At 38.8% G+C, this 19,110-nt stretch overlaps 1 protein-coding gene across 1 annotated transcript in view; it reads right to left on the bottom strand.

Annotated features, from left to right (window-relative positions):
* Window positions 1-3,139: 3,139 nt before the first annotated feature.
* HMGN3 (high mobility group nucleosomal binding domain 3) overlaps window positions 3,140-19,110 on the bottom strand; it is a 45,294-nt gene continuing 29,323 nt past the window's right edge. The window contains exons 2-6 of the mRNA XM_042457250.1: window positions 18,466-18,516; window positions 11,025-11,054; window positions 10,060-10,107; window positions 6,673-6,786; window positions 3,140-6,128 (exon numbers count right to left, since the gene is read on the bottom strand). Of these exons, the coding sequence (XP_042313184.1) occupies window positions 6,090-6,128; window positions 6,673-6,786; window positions 10,060-10,107; window positions 11,025-11,054; window positions 18,466-18,516 (282 nt within the window). The 3' untranslated portion in view covers window positions 3,140-6,089. The remainder of the gene's footprint in view (window positions 6,129-6,672; window positions 6,787-10,059; window positions 10,108-11,024; window positions 11,055-18,465; window positions 18,517-19,110) is intronic.

Here is a 19,110-nt window from a genome sequence, read left to right as displayed (position 1 = left end):
GTAACTGGAGAACCAATAAGACACGTGAACCTATTATGTGGTCTTGTTCAAAGGTGGAGCAACTTCATGTGAACCCTGGGGAATCATAATTGCTGTGGAATGTTATAGTTTCCTATACTTTTATTTGAAAAAAATGTGTATGTGTGTGTTGTGAAGGCACACCTGTTTGCATTATATTTGTACATGGTAAGAAATTCTGGTATTATGCAGGTTGAGCAGCAACAAGGTGGATTATTTTCAATGCAAAGTCCCTTGCAGATTTTATGCATTCAGTCGTTTTGCCTTTGTCCTTATTATACAGTAGTGAGATCTTGAAATAGCAGAGCTGCAGGATCATGGGTGGGTGGGTAGCAATTTTAATAAGTCTTTCCAGTTAATGTTCACACAATTTCAAGGGATTAAATTAATTATCTATATAACTGGGGAGAAAAGTAAAAATTCTAAAACTTACACAAAACCATTTTGTACAGATCTAAATGCTTGCATATTTTAATCAGATGCAAAATGGGAACAACAGGAAGTAGAGTTGTAGTAGATTTATTACAGATGTGACCTGTACCAGTTCCTTGTACAATCTGTGGTAGCAATAAAGAAAGATAAGATTTTGGACATACTCTTCATCTTCATCATAAGCTTCATCTCAGGAATCATTTCAAATGATTAGTCTGGCGGCACGTAACAGACTAACAATTTTTATTTGGCATAATCTTTCTTTGACTACATCTTACTTATGCACAGAGAGGGCTCCCATCCATGAAAGCTTACACCATATGAAATTTATTGGTCTTTAAATTGCTACTAAACTCTTGTTGTCTTTTGCTGCAGCACACTTAACACAGATAACCTCTGGAAGTAATTTTATTTCACGTGTCTTATTTGATTAGTTTAAAATAGTCTAAACCATCAATGAAGAAACAATCCTGCTCCAACTTCTATTCCCTGGTGGTTCTGAGGATGACAACATTAACGTGTGTGGCTAGAGACTTATTTCAGGAAGCAAAGCAGAGATACAAAAGCTGAGGTAGAAAAACAGCACCTGCTCCCTTATTAGAAAGACTGTTGATAGAGTTCAGTCCTCGTGTCTACATGTTCCCTTAACATGGCAACCAGGGATCTGGGAACATGCAGGAGTCGATACACTTTCCTTTCCTCATTCACCATGCAACAAAACACACAGGAAGAATGGGATAGATTTTACATACTGACAAAATGATGTTTGCATCCCTGCGACAAAGCAAACTTACCATTTCTAACTCTTACACTTGGCAGCATGGTTTCTCAGTACAGTACCTTAAAAGTACAAACACTAAATCATAGTGTATTGAAAAGCTAGTATCAGTTATTCATCATTATTTACAGGGATGAATCATAAAAAATGTTTCATTTCATCACAATGTAACATTCGTACAGCTTGAGCCAAGCACAAAAAGGCTTTAGATAATAATGCTCTGCCGTTGGTCCTTGAAAGAACATCACTGGCTACCATTCCATTTCTGAGTGCAATCCAAAGTGCTGGTGTTTAAACCCATTTATAAATTCAGGCTCTGCTACCTGAAGAACTGCTTATTCTCATATCGATTTGCTTATGTAATGAGGTCATGGGGGGGTCTCTTTCATTGTACTCTGCCATTCAAGGTATGGAGAGGGTGTTGACTAGAGATTCTCCTTTTTTAATCAAATCTCCTTTCTGGGAAAAGAGCTGTGTCCTTGCAGCTAGCTTTTCAGGACTCTATATTGTGAAGCATTTTCTTATCTATGATTTTCTATACATACTCATTACTTCCAAGGATCACCCCAAACCTTTCTTCTTTCTCATTCTCAAACTGCTTTCCTTTCTATTTTTTCAAAACATCCCTTTTTTCCTTACTCTTCTGCTTCCAGCTTCTTATGTTTTAATATTTACCCCTTTTCAATTATTTATGCTTGTCTATTTACTTCCTTTCTTTCCTATATCCCTGTTTCAGTGAAGAATATCCCATTAAATATCTTACTTTATTTTCTGATTTTCTTAACATTTTCTATCCATTTTCTTTTGAACAATCTTGCCAAGAAAGTGCCATGATAGGGTTGCTATAAGTTGGAAACAACTTGAAGGCACACAACAACAACAGCTAGATAATACACAGTATATACAGAGACTAAAAGGTTTGTCGGAAAGATGTGTACATATGCATACATCTTACACAGCATGTATTCCATTTTGTGCCCTCTGCCACTTCTTCCTATACAGGCTCTTACTTAGTTAAGAGACACCACTATTATACATTATTGCCTACATGTTTTATCTACTTAGAGCAAAAACTGTGATTAGTATGTCAACTGAACAAAATCAAACTGATGTGTTAATATTGTAATGTTTCAGTTTGATCCAGCAAATTGCCAGTACATTTTTATACCTTTTCAAATTCTATCCAGATAAATTGCAGCTTCACAAACAATACTATGTTCATAAATGCTAATTTAAAGTAAACTAGGCCTTGGGAGCATCATACAACCAGAGAAACATGCAGCAGTTTAAGTGCTACAACTTGGGAGCTCTTTGTTCAGTTCTTAATTTGTGAGAGACATTAACAGTCTTCTTTTTCATGGCCTTGGTCAATGCAAGCTTCATTCTCTCTCTATTTTCTGTTAGCAGAACCACTTTAAGGATTGGGCAATAAATCTCTTGTGTCTTAATTACCTATCTGTAAGATGGAGGATAATATCTTCCTACATCAAAGGGACATTGCAGAAAAATTCATTAGAACGTGTATATTAGAAAGTCAAACTGTAGTGATAGGCACTAAATAATGAAGTCAATAGGGCTTCACTGTAGGAAGCAAATCACAGGGCAATTCTGTATGCTCAGATAGAATTTCTTCTTATGAAAGGGACCAGCTGGATTTTGTTCAGAAATCCAGCCAGTGGATTTGTGATATGATGAAGACTAATAAAGCATAATAGATCTGCATATAAACAAGTTTTTTTTAAAGTATGGCATATTATTTATTGTGTGAACAAGATACATTGCTCCTGGAAAGTGAATGTCATTGCTGTAAACGAGCTGAACAGATAAGCTGTTGAATTGGAATGAGATTTTCCACAGATCAGATTCTAGATGGTACAATTTTTGCCTAATAGTAAATAAAGACACTAGAAGTAGATGGTAATTACTTAATTTATTGACTGAAACATGCAAATATCTCCAGACAGTATTATGGCAATCACTGCAACAATAAAAATATTACTAAAAGACATGAAATATTTTACCTTGCCATTCCACAAACAATAGAAATATTCAAGTTCCAGACAAAGGAAACAATATATATAGAGGGGGAAATGACATAATATTCTGATCCCATAGTAACATAGTACTGTACCAGAAAATCCATTCAACTAATTTAATACTATTACAACCATATAGCTCTTTAAAATACATTTCACCTACATTGTCTGTACCATGTACCACAAGCATTGTTTTTATCAATCATTTTGATGCATCAACCATATTCCACTAATAAAGCAGAAGAAATTGAGAAGTGCAGAATAAAACCAGAGCAAAGTGGAATTATGTTTTTATCATCTTAGATTTTACACTCATATGATGTAGGAGGTGGTTAAGAGGAAATGCAAATGCTATTACTTTCCATTTCCAAAACCAATAAAAAACCTGAGTTTCCTAACTCAGTTTGTGACATTACAAGTCTACGTTCAGTTTCAGTTCAAGTAGCATTAATAGCATTCAAACTTGGGGCAAAGCACAACTCTTGAATCCCATGCAAGGTTTGTTTTTATGGAGAGGGTTGTTTGATGGTCTTCAAAATCCTCCAGACTCCTTTTTTCTGGCCCAAAATGAGGGTGAATTGCCTCTCCAGGTTGTACCTAGGAATAGCAGTGTACCTGTTTAAATGACTGCAGCCACATCTGCACTATTTGCAACTCCAAGCTACCTGTTTTTCAAAACATAAGTGGAGTTTTGCTCACTTTGAAATTTTTGTTGTTTTATTTTTGGGCACCCCGTGTCCCCCTAGAAGGTCCTGAGGCAGAACACTGTCCCTCAGCCTCTCCACAGTTGCCTCTACCTGTTTTTATTTATTTATTTTTATACAAATCCAAGTTTCATACTTAATATAGACAACATTGCATTCTGTTAACTTATTGTATCATTTTAAATCTGAAATAATACAATGTTCTAAACATATTTCATAAAAAATAACATAAGTGATTTTTCCTTCCTAATTATATATCGTTGAAATAAAACAGAAATGTCTTCATGAGTTCTTCTTCTAATGACTCCCATCTTGACATCTTCAGACGAGTGTCTATTTTTAACTACTGTCTCTCCAAACCATGAATTTTAACATTTACAAGAATTTCTCTTATCTCCAAATTTATAGCTGTCTGCCATAAGATACCAAAATTCAGTTAATATGCAGATTCTTCCATTAAAATGAAATTATAACTGCTTATCTACGAGAAGCATTAGCTGCATTCTCAGTACCCAGTTTGTTAATTGTTAGGTGAGTTCTATATACCTCCTCCTTCCATGTCCAATCAAATTTGAAGTCATATTAATTATTTAGGTAAGAAGTCCATATCCATATTTGACTAAATATATTTATAACCCTAATAATAATTTATGCATAATCCTGAAATTGTATACATTTACCTGTTTTTAGTCTTTTTCTCTCAAACACCTAGTCATATAGGGTTGCCCATGAAGGCTCAAAAAACTTTCTGGTTTTGCAGGAATATCCTGTGTTTGAGTCTGCTTTAGAAAGAGCAGAAGTAGGGGTCAGATTTCTAAACTACAACACAAGCCAAAAGACATGGTAGGTGAACAGCTAATGACTCAGGTCTTTTAAAATACAGTGGAACCTTGTTATCCACTGGGATTTGGTTCCAGGATCTCCCGTGGATAACAAAATCCATGGATGTTCAAGTCCCATTAAATATAATGGCAGAGCAAAATGGTGTCCCTTATATAAAATTGAAAATCAAGGTTTGCTATTAGAAATTTATACTTTTTTGGAATGTTTTCAAGCCATGGATACTCAAATCTGTGGATAAAAAAAATCAGTGAATATGGAGGCCCAACTGTATATATGTGCCATAAATATAATTCTTTATTGTAGATCTGCATTTATCATAAGTATTCCTTGAAGACAACAAAGTAATGTGGCTTTTACCCACAAACTACATAGGAGGAATAGGTTCTCTAGCTCTAAACAGAAAGCCAAAGTGCTATAGTAGTTTGAGCACTGGACAAGGGACACAGGGAGACCGAGGTTGAAATCCCTGGTTGGCCATGAAAACCCACTGGTTGACCTTCGGCAAGTCATACTTTCTCAGCCACAGAGAAAGGCAAAGGTAAACTCTCTTTGAACGAATATTGTCAAGCAATCCTCATGGCAGGGACACCATACGTTGGAAATGACTTTAAGGCACACAACAGCCCTAAACAATGGACCCTGATGTCAAGTAACCGAATTTAGGATTGTGGTGTTAAGTCCCACTAACATCTATGGGCTTGTACCCTGATCCTGAAATTGCTGTAACATAGCCTTTAGATAAGTGTGCTTACAAACAAGAATTAAGTATACATAAGGCATATCTCAGATTTAGAGAAAATATTAGAAAATTATATTTGCTGACAAATTTAATTTTAATTATATTTAAACAAATGAGAGGAATGCAAAATATTCAAGTGGCCATACCTAGATGCAATTCCTTAAAATCACAAACTTTTAAGTACAAAAGCACTACAGATTATTGCTCTAGAAAAAAATACAAGAAAAATCCACATACCCAAAGGGCAAAAAATTCCATACACGTGAAACATATATTTCTTAAAAGCACATATATGGAATGCTTGTCCAATCTTATGAACACTTTCCCCAGTGTTAAACTGATACTTTTTTAAAAAAAACTTTACAACATTTGGAGTTTCTAGAAGCATGGGTGTACAAGGAAGAAATGTTCATGTACAGGTTTTCCACTCATCTGTAAGTCCTAAGAAATTAGCCTTTACAAAATACTTGATAAAAATATCTTTTAAAAGTTGTCCAGAGGTACAGTGCATAAAATCGTCCTCAAATGTTCATTTCATATTATACGTATTTGTCATGTAGCAATTCAGTTCTCCGTGCCTGTAGAAGATAATGGGGGGAAATGTTAATGGCAGTCTATCTCTACTGTGTCTACATTGTTTCTAAAAAGCAACACAAGAATCAGTCCAGATTGGTTTTTGTTTTTTTTAAACAGCTTCCAAACCTAAGCAGCTTTCCTTTTGCTGCAGAGATCAGGTTATTTGAAACTAAATGAGTATATGGTAGTATAGCTATAAACATGCTTACATTTATTGGATCCTGATTTGCAAAAGCAATAGGAGCCTTACCTGTGCACTTCTGTGATTCACAAGGAAAAGAATCACATTACTATCTGTTTCTAGTCACTGTATACATGCTCTATTGTACCCTTAACTTTCACATTTTCAATCTGCCCTTTTACTGACAGTGTTCAAGGTGGGGCACTTCTGGATGTTGAAACATTAATAGTTGAGCGAGAGATGTGAATCTGTAATAACATTATGGGGCAATAAAAAGAAATATTATGAACAAGCTTTCAGTGGCTCAAAAACTGAATTACAAAACACAGTGACTGAATCAGCAGGAGTTCTTTTTATAAAAGTACCTCTTCAGCTTTATTTTCACCATTTTCAGATGGTGTAGTACCTTCCTTTGCAGCGTCCTGCTTTTCATCCTTCTTCCCCTTAGCACCTTTGTTAGCCTTCGTTCCAGGTTCTTTCTGATAATAGATCAAACACCGGGAGATTTATTTACTATACAGCAGAGTAAGCTTCCCAGTCACTATGTTCCCCCTCCAAAACCCCACAGGGGGTCCTGAAACCAAACCCCAACATATACCATGGGCCCACTGCAAATGGAGAAGTGATCATTTCAATCTGGCTGAAAAGAGAATGGAATATGCCCTATAAAGTGAAACTAAGGCAGGTAACAGACCGCCATATTAGTACCCTTCCACACACACCCTAATCCTAGTACGTGCTCCGCATGCACAAAATGGCGGCGGCCGTTCCACACGGCCACCGCCATGATGGCGTCATGAACGCATGATGCCATTGCTCCGCGCAAGGGCGCTTAATGCGCCCTTTCCGCGGAGCAGGAAGGAGTTCCGAAACGTGTGAAGGCTGCACCAGCGACGCAAATCAGAAAGGGGCCAAGTGGCCCCTTTCTGGGAGTCCCTGCTGCCGTTGGGGTGTCCTTGGGCTTGCTGTGGGGAAGCGGCCTTTTGCCGCTTCCCCGCAGCCTGCAAAGCGGCGGATCAGGGCCTCAGAGGCTGCCGGTCTGACAGCTGAGGTCCCGATACACCGGGGAAAGGGGCGGGTGCAGGCCTACAAAAATAAGAAATGACCAAGGACAGTGGTTCACAATCTTTCTGATGTGATGAACTGGCCATTTCCCCCCCTAATGAGTCAAAGACCGGTATCTTATTTGTGCTCAATAGATACAACTGTTTCTTTCTATCCTGGTAATTCACCACAGAAAAGCAACCAACTGACTGGCACTGGTTCAGGGATCATTATTTTGGATAGCACTGATCTAGGGTAATGCTCCTAGCCTATAGCACATTTCTACCTTGTACTGTACTGCCCCTACTGAGAAAAGTGCAGACAGAAGGGCTTCAGTGTGTGGAAGCCTTGAAGGAAGTCTGTTGGAAGAGAGAGAATCTTTAACAATTTCCCCTTCCACACAATGTTTCAAACCAATATTGGTGATGTCAAGATAATTACAGCTCCTTTTTTCATATATGGGGGACTTGTAATAAGCTAAAAGGTTCCTGGCCTATTTGTTAATCCAAAAATAAATAAATAAATAAATAAAGCTAAATTTTGTAATGTCACCAGAAATATTTTCATTGGGCATTATGGGTGAAGAACTAGGCAGTAAATATAAATCATTTCTTCAATATATGAGAACAGCAGCAAGAATATAGGCTGCTGCCACATGCAGAACTAATGCAGTTTGACACTGCTTCAACTATCATGGCCCTGGCCAATTCAAAACTTTTTAAAAGACTGGAAACCATTTATGGAGTTTTGAGCAATAACAAATCTAATGATGTAATAATCTGTGGCTAAGGTTATTAATTTTAGTAGGATTATTAAAATGGATTTATAATGGTAGAATAATATTTTTTTCATTTCAGTCAGGACTGGAGGGTAAGTCCTACTGTATATAAATAAATTGTAAATCAATTAAAGGCCCAAGCTTGTGCAGGGAGGCACTACTGGCAGCTGGAGGAGAAGGAGGCCTTGTGACATCAGTTTCTCTAATGCCTGGGATGGAGTTTCATGGAGCCAAGACATGTAATGGGATGGGATGACTTGGACAATCATCGGTCTCATGGCATAAATGTGCCAGAGAGGAGAGGGAGAAAGCACAGTCTTGTTGTGAGTGGGACTGAGGCAGAGGTAGAAAAGATAATGGGTACAATCTTAAATCTGTTCTTGTCGCACTTCTTTAATGATACCACCTTCTGCATGAAGGGTTAGAGTTAATGTAGCCACAAAATTTAGCAAGTTTGCTATTTCTCCTCATATGTATACAGTGTACACGTGGCTGCACCACCATTAGGGACAGCCCCCATTGTCCCCAGTGGCGACACATGCACATGGCTGAGCCACCATTAGGAACAACAGAACTTGATCATCCGCAGATTTTGGTACCCACAAGGGGGCCCCTGGAATGGATCCCCTCACGGATACCAAGATCCTTCTGTACATGTTCTCTCTATTGATCCTTCCTCCTCCATTTGCCAACCCTTTTTAAGCTATGAATATATAAACTTTATTTAAAATGCTCACTGAGCCCTATGGCATTATTGTAGGGATTCTTCCCTCATGGACCTTGCCCATGATACCTTATCCCCAATCCTTATTGCAACTGGACAAGAAAGAGCAATGTTACTCCTGGCTCATCTTGGGAAATGCAGCAATGAGGAAGTGGAGGCAGTGAAACTCATTGAACAGAACTTTGTAATACAGTGGACCCTTGCCTTACTTGGGGGATCTGTTCTGGACCCCCCTCGCGTAAGGCTAATTCCGCATATGCTTGAGCCCCATTCATTTGAATGGGGCTCATGCGCGCCGTGGTGCGGTGGCACGGGAGCGCATGGGGCACCACAGGCGCATGCCCATTCACTTGAATGGGATGTGCTGCCCCGCGCGCTCCCCATGGCTTCAGCACACACACTAATTATTTTTTCATACTGAAGAGCTTCCTGTGACACAGGAAGTTGGTATGCATTACAGTGGGTCCAAGGTCACTCAGAGAAGTTCATGGGGATTAGAAGCCGGTTCTTCTCAGTCATATTCTTAGGCTGCATCCTAAGAAAACCAGGCTGGCTGTGGTAACACAGAGGGCCTTTTCATCTGCCACTCCTAGACTATGGAACAATCTGCCAGAGGAGATCCATCACATTAGAAGCCTTTCAAAATGCTGTTAAGACTGATCTGTTCCAGAAGGCCTTTCCAGATGAGCCTCCCCTCCACTGATATTGATGGCCCCCCATCCACAGACCTGACACCTTGTTCTTGTCTTTTCTTGTACTAACCATACACCTACTTTAACTATTTTTGGACAAGAGTGGGAACCTACCTGAGATGTGTGGGCTACACATAACCCTCACCATACCTTGGATGGCCACACCTTTTTGTTGCACCCCATTTATTACTTAAAGCAAAATTACTCAGCACTTCACTCACATATGTAATCTTCTAGGGAGGAAGGGGGAAATTATGTATGTTTTCTTTCTTTTCCTAGCCTTTCCTTTTTTTGTAAAAAAAAAAAACCTCCCCCACAAAAAAACATGGGGCTTTGTAGGCTGCAAAAACAGTCATGAGGGATTGCATTTCCTCATCCCTGCTTTAGGATGCAAACAATGATTAATTATGTTAATGTTGAGCAGAATCAGTGGACTGCTCTAGTGACATAACGGGAATAGCAAATGTCTAGGGCAAAGAAACTTGAGTCATGAGTTTAAAAGATAATATTTTACCTTAGTAGTTTTCCTTGTCTTAGGCTCAGGTTTTGGTGGAGACGGTTTCTAGGAAATATTTCAGAGAGTACAATAGTTAGCACAATTTCTACCAAGAGATATTTAATTTCTCCCTCTTCCCTTTTGATGAACATCCCACCTCTTAAGTTATATTTTACATTCTATCAAAACATTTGAAAGTCAGTACATCAATGTACTGCAAGAAATTGTTCCAAATCATCATTTAAATTGATAGTGTTTTTCCTACTGCTACTCTCTCTTTCAGTTTCTCTAAATGGTTTTTCTTGTAATGGAAAATAAGAAGTGGAGAGCCAACCAAACAACACAATTTGAGAGTTCAGTTATGCTGGTAACTATGAGTGGACCTGTAATGATTTATCTGTAAAGAATTGCATTTTTTAACCAATTAAATTTAATGCTCTTTCATGACATTATCCAAATAAGTTGAAATCTTTCTTTAGCCTTTGGAAGGTAATACTTTCCAACTGAGGAAGGGAGGGAGAAAGGTTTAGAGCCTGTTCTGCAGTTTGCCTAGGGATGGGAGAGAGAGACAGGCAGAGATTATAGCTGGAGATACAGACTTGCTGTTTGGCTGAAACAGTAAATCTCTAGGCACCTGAAGCAGGATCAGCAGTGTTGACATATGCTATACGTGCATTTGTTCATTTTCAATATGCTCTGCATGCATATTTGTAGGTAGAACAAGTATTATATAAACACCATAAATCTCTGATGCTATCAGATTTGAAGAAAATGTAAGAAGAAGAAACAAATCCTTTCCCCTTCAGACTTATCAATGTTCTCTACCAATCAGCATTAATCTTCAAGGATATATATATATATGAATCAAATATGTAACTTCGCCTTACATATCACCTCAAAACACGACCAGTGCCAACTTGTATGGACTGGAATGAGAAAGAACATGACTTTATATTTACCAAACAGCTCATAGAAATACTTACAGCTGACAATCGTGCAGATCGTCTTGTTGGCTATAAAAGGGAAAGAAAAAATCTTTTTAGATTTGCAGCAGTTCCCATCCAAACAAGATAAAAACCTGTCAGTCATTTCCCCGTAAAATAAAATATACATGGAAGACAGCAGAACTCATTATTACCAAATGTAAAAGTCTACACATATTGAGGGATTATTGTTTTAGATGCCTACAGTTTATTTGTCTGAAGAAAATTCATTTGATTACTACATTTTGGAAATTTATTTTCTTCTTTATTTCTCCATGGCTGTGGAAATTTCTTATGGTAATGATCAATGGTAATAATTTTATAGACTAAGCTCAGAAGTAACAGCATCAGAAACATGTGTTTCAATTGCCCAATGATATTCACTATGTGACATTCCAAGCTTGCTAAAAATTAAAATGTCATATTCTGTGAACATCTAAACTCTGGACAATAAATAATACACATCTGGTAAGCCTATACACTCTTTCACTAAACTGAAATCCAATAAAAACTGTCTTGTTTGGCATAAAATTTGGATTCTTTTGCAACTAAATCTAAAGTCTTGATGCAAATGATTGAATTCTGGGGCTCAGGTCAAAACACATCAGCATACACATTTACACCGTTCCTTTTGAATACTTAAAGAGAGTAAGAGTCCAGCTTCAAGGCTGAAAAAATATAACTGCTGGATGGTGGACTGACAGATAAAACTGAGGAAATCAAAACTAAGAAACATAAAGGAAGACTAAAGCCTGACCAGGTAAAAGCTGGTGTTGTAAGATTAATTTAAAGGACTTTTTATATCACAAAGAGTTTATTTGCCCATAAATGATAAGGTAGCTCTAATTTAAAAATAAAAACACAGTGACTTTAACACTGCACCCTTGGGCCACTAGCACCATTTCACTACTTTCTCAGAGTCAGAAAAATTAACTCTCAAACAGAACAAATAGAAGCAGGATCATATCTATGGATATGCTATGTGAGATTCCTGATAAAATTGCTAGGTGTGGGTAAGTAGGAGGGAGAAGTTCAAATCCAGCTGTGGGAAGAGCAGGCTGCTTTACTGCTTAAGAGACAACCCTGACATTTTAAGTTACCTGTTTACACACAACAAGCCCATGCAGGACTCAGCACTGGTGCCACACACACACACACACAACACAGTGTCAAAATTGACAATGCTGATCATTCCAGAGCACTATGAGCATAGTAACAGAAGTGTGCACTCCTGAACTGGGACTGTTTGTAGAAGTGCAACTGTGCTACATATTGGAAAACCACATGTTCTCTCGGACTAATGACCTGACCAGGCTTCAAAATACTGATGTTATAGTATTTAAAAAATTATTTTAAATGGATATTTAAGTGATTTGGCTAATTTTATTTAAAACATCAGCAGTATAATGAAGTCAGGGCTCCCAGGGCTGGAAGCTGAGGAGAAGGAGGAAGATTATTACTACTACTGTTGAAAGACAAGGCCATAAAGTGCCAGTAGGCTCACCAGGTCAGGACTATCCCAGACCCCCAGATTTCTGCACCAGACTAATTAATCATGCTGTATTTTTTTTTCATTATGCTCCTGCTGCTGGCCAAATGGCCGTAATAAAGTTGTTGTTGTTATTATTATGCTCCTGCTCTGCTAAAAAAAATTCTTATCTCTGAGATATTCATCTTGAAATGAACCAAAACTTTTGATATAGTCCTATAACTATGGGTTATGATCATTCTTGGGAATTACCATATATCTTGCCAACCTTACACCTTATTGTATACTTATAAAAATGAGGAAGGGAGAGGAGAAAAAATGTGGCAACATCCTTAAGACTATTTTTTTATTTTAGCATGAGCTTTCGTGGATATAAACCTACTTCTTTGGTTGCAATACTGATTGATATTAAAGTGTCAGGTATGCTTATAGGGAAATGGAATACATCAACAGTGAAATATTAAACTGCATTGTCTGACAAGTAGCTTGACCTTGCAGCCTTATGATTTGAAGATATGAAAAAACTATACTCTGACATCTTCTCCATGTACGCTAGTTGTCTTGCATTTACAGGCCTGGTAGTATCTGTAGTACAATATAATGCTACAAATTCCTCAGGTATGTTGCAAACTGATAGTTTGGTTATACTACTACTACTACTACTACTACTGGCCTTTATGAGCTTTGGTTCCTCTTTCAGTGCTTGCAGCTGGATGCCATGGAGACTGGGATTATCCCTTGTGCAAGTGTCCTTACACAATAACTGCACTGGTTATAGCTGGCTTAGAATCATAGAATCATAGAGTTGGAAGAGACCACTAGGGCCATCCAGTCCAACCCCCTGCCATGCAGGAAATCCAAATCAAAGCATCCCTGACAGATGGCCATCCAGCCTCTGTTTAAAGACCTCCAAGGAAGGAGACTCTATCACCCTCCGAGGAAGTGCATTCCATTGTCGAACAGCCCTTACTGTCAGGAAGTTCCTCCTAATGTTAAGGTGGAATCTCTTTTCCTGTAGCTTGCATCCATTGTTCCGGGTCCTGTTCTCTGGAGCAGCAGAAAACAAGCTTGCTCCCTCTTCAATATGACATCCCTTCAAATATTTAAACAGGGCGATCATATCACCTCTTAACCTTCTTTTCTCCAGGCTAAACATCCCCAGCTCCCTAAGTCGTTCCTCATAGGGCATGGTTTTGCCATGGCTTGCAAAAGTCTGCATATAAGCAGTGCACTGGAAAGAGATGGGGCACATACTTCCTTTTCAATTGTATTATTTAATTAATTGGAATAATCTAGTCAGCATATAAAACATTGGGATGTTTTTCTAAGCTATTCTGAGAATGATTCCAAGGTGGTGGTGAGGTGGGGGGTGGGGATATCTCACGCTTTTGTATCTATTTATTTTTTCTGGTTCTGACGTTTCCTCCTCTCTTCCTAGGCCAAGTACATAAGGTTCTTGCACACAAAATTGGGGGGGGAAGCCCTTTTGGAAGCAAAAAAGCATTGCTGGATCCAGTCTATAGAGTTCAGTGTAGGAGCCAGTTCAGTGCAAAGACTTTTTTTCTGTGAAAGAAATAATCTTCCACTGTAGAAATAATCTTTGGTGCAGGGAGCTGGACCTCAAGTCAGAGTGATGAAAGCAGTTGCTTAACTCTATAATGCCAATGTCAGCTCAGAATAACTGTTTTATTTCTGAAGAGATTACCATTTCATTCAGCAGCTATTTCATAGTTATTATTTGTGTTGTTTAAAAATGTTTTCTTTCACAGAGCCATCTTGGGAACACACAACACACGCACAGCATAGCCTCAAGCCAGCTACCTTCATATGCTTCACAAATTTTTATATGTTTCCTCTCCCACCAATTAACATTAAGGCTTTTAAGTTCAAAGATGCCCTCTAGAGAGCCATTAAAGTGCTTCAGAAGAAAGGCAATTTATTGGCAATTATCTTTAACACTTAGTTTTTGTAAATAAAAACTGGTCTTTCAAACTGGCTGTTCTGAAAATACAGACATTCATATGTTCATCTGCTCTACAAATTTTCGTTGATTGCATATAAGACAAACGCTAGTGAAAAAGTCTGCTGCACTACTGAGACCAGTTTTAATATCAAAGATTACATCAATCAAATTGTCTTGATTGTTAGTAGCTTAAGATGGAAATGTCTCCTGCCACAGAATCTATTTCACTGAAACATAGCACAAGGCACAGTCTAGCTATAGAGTAAATGGGAGCTGTGCAAATGCAATTGGTCATCTGTGGAACAATGGCCCACTGTACTCTGTTCCTACAGTCAAGTACCGGTACTGTTTGGAACTAAAATAGGTTTTCAGAGCCATTCTCATCTTCTAAAATGGTACACTAGGGCTCAAGTCAGCTGAATGCATACCTGAGAAATACTAACCTGGCATCCTAATGTTAATCCCAACTAAAGTAGACCTAGTGAATCGATAGAATTAACAGAAACATTGATTTAACAAGCTACTATTGATTCAATAAATCTATTCTAGTTAGGACTAGCATTGCCTCCTAATCCCAAATATACTGGAACTGAAGTGTAGTCTAGATAGAATCGCTGTATATTCAAACTTGGTTTGTAGACATATCAGAGCAGCTTTCCCATAAATATGGTGAGAAATAATAATAATAATAATAATAATAATAATAATATCCCGCCTCTAGAAAATGCAATCAAGGCGGTTTACAAGATTAAAATATGCAGACCAAACCCTCAAGCCACTCCCCCCCTTAAAATACAATTAAACAATGTAGAATTTAAACATAAAACATATTTAAAAGGTATTTTGCGGCCACAAAAACAAACAAACAGGGCAATAGGGATGATTCATAGAGTCCTTTGCTTCAAAGACAGAGAGAGAGAAATTGTATGGATCAATGGAACGTCAATTTGTGTATCTGCATCACCTACTATATACTATAGTGTGAGTACCATATATTTCTTTCTAATGCCCATAGAAACATCTGTTCTGGTAAACATGCAAACTTGGGTCTCTTAAAGATATATGTTAGGAAGCCTTCTAGTGCAGTCCAAGATTTCCCGCCACCTATTTACTTCTGGAAAGCTCAGGTCACAATTCTGCATCTTCTACAGTTCTATACACCAGTGGTTCACAATCTTCAGATATGTTCGACTTCAGCTCCCAGAATCCCTGACCATTGGCCAATCTGGATGGGGGCTTCTGGGAGCTCAAATCTAAAACAACTAGAGTATCAACATTGGAAAACCAGATATACACAACCATAAATTGCCTGTCATTATCCGCAATGACAACAAAGGAACATTTCTTAAAGCCTAATGCTACATTGTCCCTGCTGCAAAAATGTTGTCTGTGTTGAAATACTGTGGGACACCCACCTACCCTTTTTGTTTGTTTGTTTGTTTGTTTCCCAAGGGGAGCTCGTGGCATTTCCCCTAAAGCAACTGCATCTACAAATTTAAGGAATGCAACAGAAACAGAAACATTTATAAATACTCTTTCTCACAGAGATGTCCTCTCCACATTTTGATTTTTGCAAACTGATCAGCTGTACTCGTTCTCTGTATATGTGTGTGTTAATGTGAGTGTACAAATCAAGAGAAATGTGAAATAAAAATATTCTTCTCAGGATTCTTTCTAAAGTCCTAGAATTATGTCAAATGGCAGAAACTGCTCTGAGCCACCCTGAAGGACTCCAGTGCCAGAAATATTTCCATCTCTAAGGAGCAGACCACTGCATTCATGCAGTCTCAGCATTAAACCACTAGAGAAAACCAGTACTGAGCCAGACAGAAATGAGTTCATTGGCAGAGCAGACATACCCTCAGAGATAAGAGTATTCCAGCCCTCGTAGTGCATTCGTACCATCTTCAGATTCAAAAGAGAGACACCATGAATTTTTTTTAAATGAATGAATTAAAATAGCCATGCCTCACATTGCCTAGAGGTAGTCTGAAAGATGGTCATGTGTATCAAGATACTAATATGAAGGCACTATTGCACAAAGCAAGTGTGAATATTTTAACAGCAGCAACAACAATAACAGCAAATTATAATTAGAGCTCAGTCCAGCCCACTGTGACCCCAATGCCTATGCACAGAATGGTCCCTAAAGGGCAAAACTGTACCAATTGGCATGCAAATATGAGTACACTGAAACATTCCAGGCCAAGGTTATAGGGAATGGGAGGCTAAGAATACCTCCCAATCTCCAGAATGTCCAGAGGAGGGGTTCAAGGAAATAACGTGCTGTTATCTTCTATTGTGATCTTTTTACACACAGGCACAGCTACTTGTGGTGGATTGGATCAAGTCCCTTACTGTTTACACAAAGCTTTTGGGAGTGTTCAAAGTACTGAAGCAGTTATGATTATCCCATTGCACACATCACAATACTACAAGATGCATCAGAGTATTGTAGCCAAGACACTCAGCTCAGAATCAGTAATCAAATTCCCACCTCAGGATGCAGTATTAGGTGAGCCACTATCAGCCTTACATCTACCTGCCCATTCTGAATATGTGGACAGTATTTTTTAAAAAACGGGGAATTTTCTCAGAGTGTGTAAATGTTACTGGGATAGTATTTTTGGAGTACTTTAGAAAGCTAATAAATGCTATATTAATACTAAATATAATTAACTTTGGAGTTTCGGAATGTTGTCCCTAAGACAATAACTGCCTGTGAACACAGGGCTGATTCTGATGATAGCATGTCCAGTACAATGTGTTTAGATTTCTGTTTGGAATTGGCTTTGGCTTTTGTATTTTTTGGCTACTTTTATTCAGTGAATGGTGTGATGGATTAAATAAAAAAATACCAGAGCAATTCCTGTGAGGGCTACATACTGAAATCACGGCTGAGGAAACATTTTAAATAGGAACACTTTCCACCTTTCAGTCTTGATCTTCTTAACACTAAATTTAACTGAGAGTCTCAACTTGTTTTCTTCTCCTCTGTTGCCCCACCTCCCTTTTGGAAAACCATGCCCATGGTTCTTGTGTGGGCTCTAGTAGTCAAAATTCATACATTGAGGGAGTCTATACAGAACCTGTAAGAAATGAAGCTTCAGTGCCCTACTCTCTCTTAAACCTAACTGCAAATGGTACATAATCATTTGTATGTCGATTTGTTTATCTTAGATTAGGTCAACTACTGCATCATGGGTATCATGGGTTTTGTCCACCTTTACCCACAATATGGGTTCCTGCATTTGTTAAATTGTGGGAGAAAGTTCTGACACTCAAAAGAATTGTCCCCACAAAAGAAGTACCACAAAATAACCTTTATTTTATTAGGGCTCCATTCACACTAAGCAATTACAGCATTATGATTCCACTTTAACTGCCATGGCAACTTCCTATGGAGATCTGAGGCGGGATACAAACCGCCGCATTGCGGCGGTCTGCCACCGCCGCCGGTTAGTCTGCAGGGGAGCCGGAGCCTCCACACGGCGCGGCTCCCGTGCAGACAGAAAAAGAAGCTCCAAAATGGAGCTTCTTTTTCAGTCGCGTTTGCGACGTAGCGAGACGCCAGGGGCGCACTCGCTACGTCACAAGGGACGCGACGCGTACGGACGCTCAGCGTCCGATACGCAAAGATGGCGCCGGCCATGTAGAAGGGCCAGCGCCATCTTGTACGGACGGAGTCCGTATTAGGCACAGGGGCGTCTATAAGAGACGCCCCTTTTTAAAAATAGGACGTCCTCCGGACGTCCCAAATGCTGGTGCAGAAAGCACCTGAGATTTGCAGTCTAGGGAGGGGCAGTTGGTGTTCTCAGCCAAAGAGCTCTTGGGCTTCCCTAAACTGGAAACACCTGGATTCCATAGGGTGGAACCATGGCAGAGAAAGGGCAACAAGAGCTTATAATTGTGTAGGAAAGTTTTTCTTTTTAAAATTTTATCAATGAAAGGAAAAGAATATATAAAACAAAAGAGTGAGTCACACTTGCCTCTTGTTTAGTTAATTTTGCTGCATCCTTGCCTTCAGCACTCTCAGGAGACTAGGAAGGAAACAATACAATTAAGTCACTTATTATACCACATTCTACTTATAGTTAAAGCAGACAATCAAATATAACGAAGCAATAAATAGAAAACAAACTCCAAACCTTACACTATTCCTGTAAAGTCAATAGTGAAGATAGGGCATGCCATCCTTATTTCAAATTCTTCAATAACAAAAACATTCTCGAGCTATTTTTATTTATTTTAAAATATCTTTACATATCATTTTTTAAAAACTGAAATAGAACCTTTGCTGGTCAGCTCTTAGAGAGAAATATAACTAAGAGGCTGTACAGACTGGCACTTTGTGCCGGCCTGCACATGCGCTAGTGCTGAGTGTGTACATGCTCGAAGCCCTTGTTCTGCCACCCATGCGCCATTATGACACATGCCTGTCCATACAGTGCATGCCATGACATCCGTGTGGTGCAATGCCGAAATGGCACTGGGCAAAAGGGGCGTCATCATGGCACCCTAGCATGCCTGTGGCGCCCATTCCAGGACGCAAAAAGAACCCACCCAGAAGCGGGTTCTTTTTAGTCCTTCCAGAGGCCATGGCATCTGGTTGCCACAGCCTCCTTCTGGCGCAA

This window comes from Sceloporus undulatus, chromosome 1, assembly GCF_019175285.1.
Source record: "Sceloporus undulatus isolate JIND9_A2432 ecotype Alabama chromosome 1, SceUnd_v1.1, whole genome shotgun sequence".
Taxonomy (NCBI): Eukaryota; Metazoa; Chordata; class Lepidosauria; order Squamata; family Phrynosomatidae; genus Sceloporus; species Sceloporus undulatus.
Note: the sequence above shows the minus strand (reverse complement) of the source record. Positions and strands in the feature narration are given on the sequence as shown.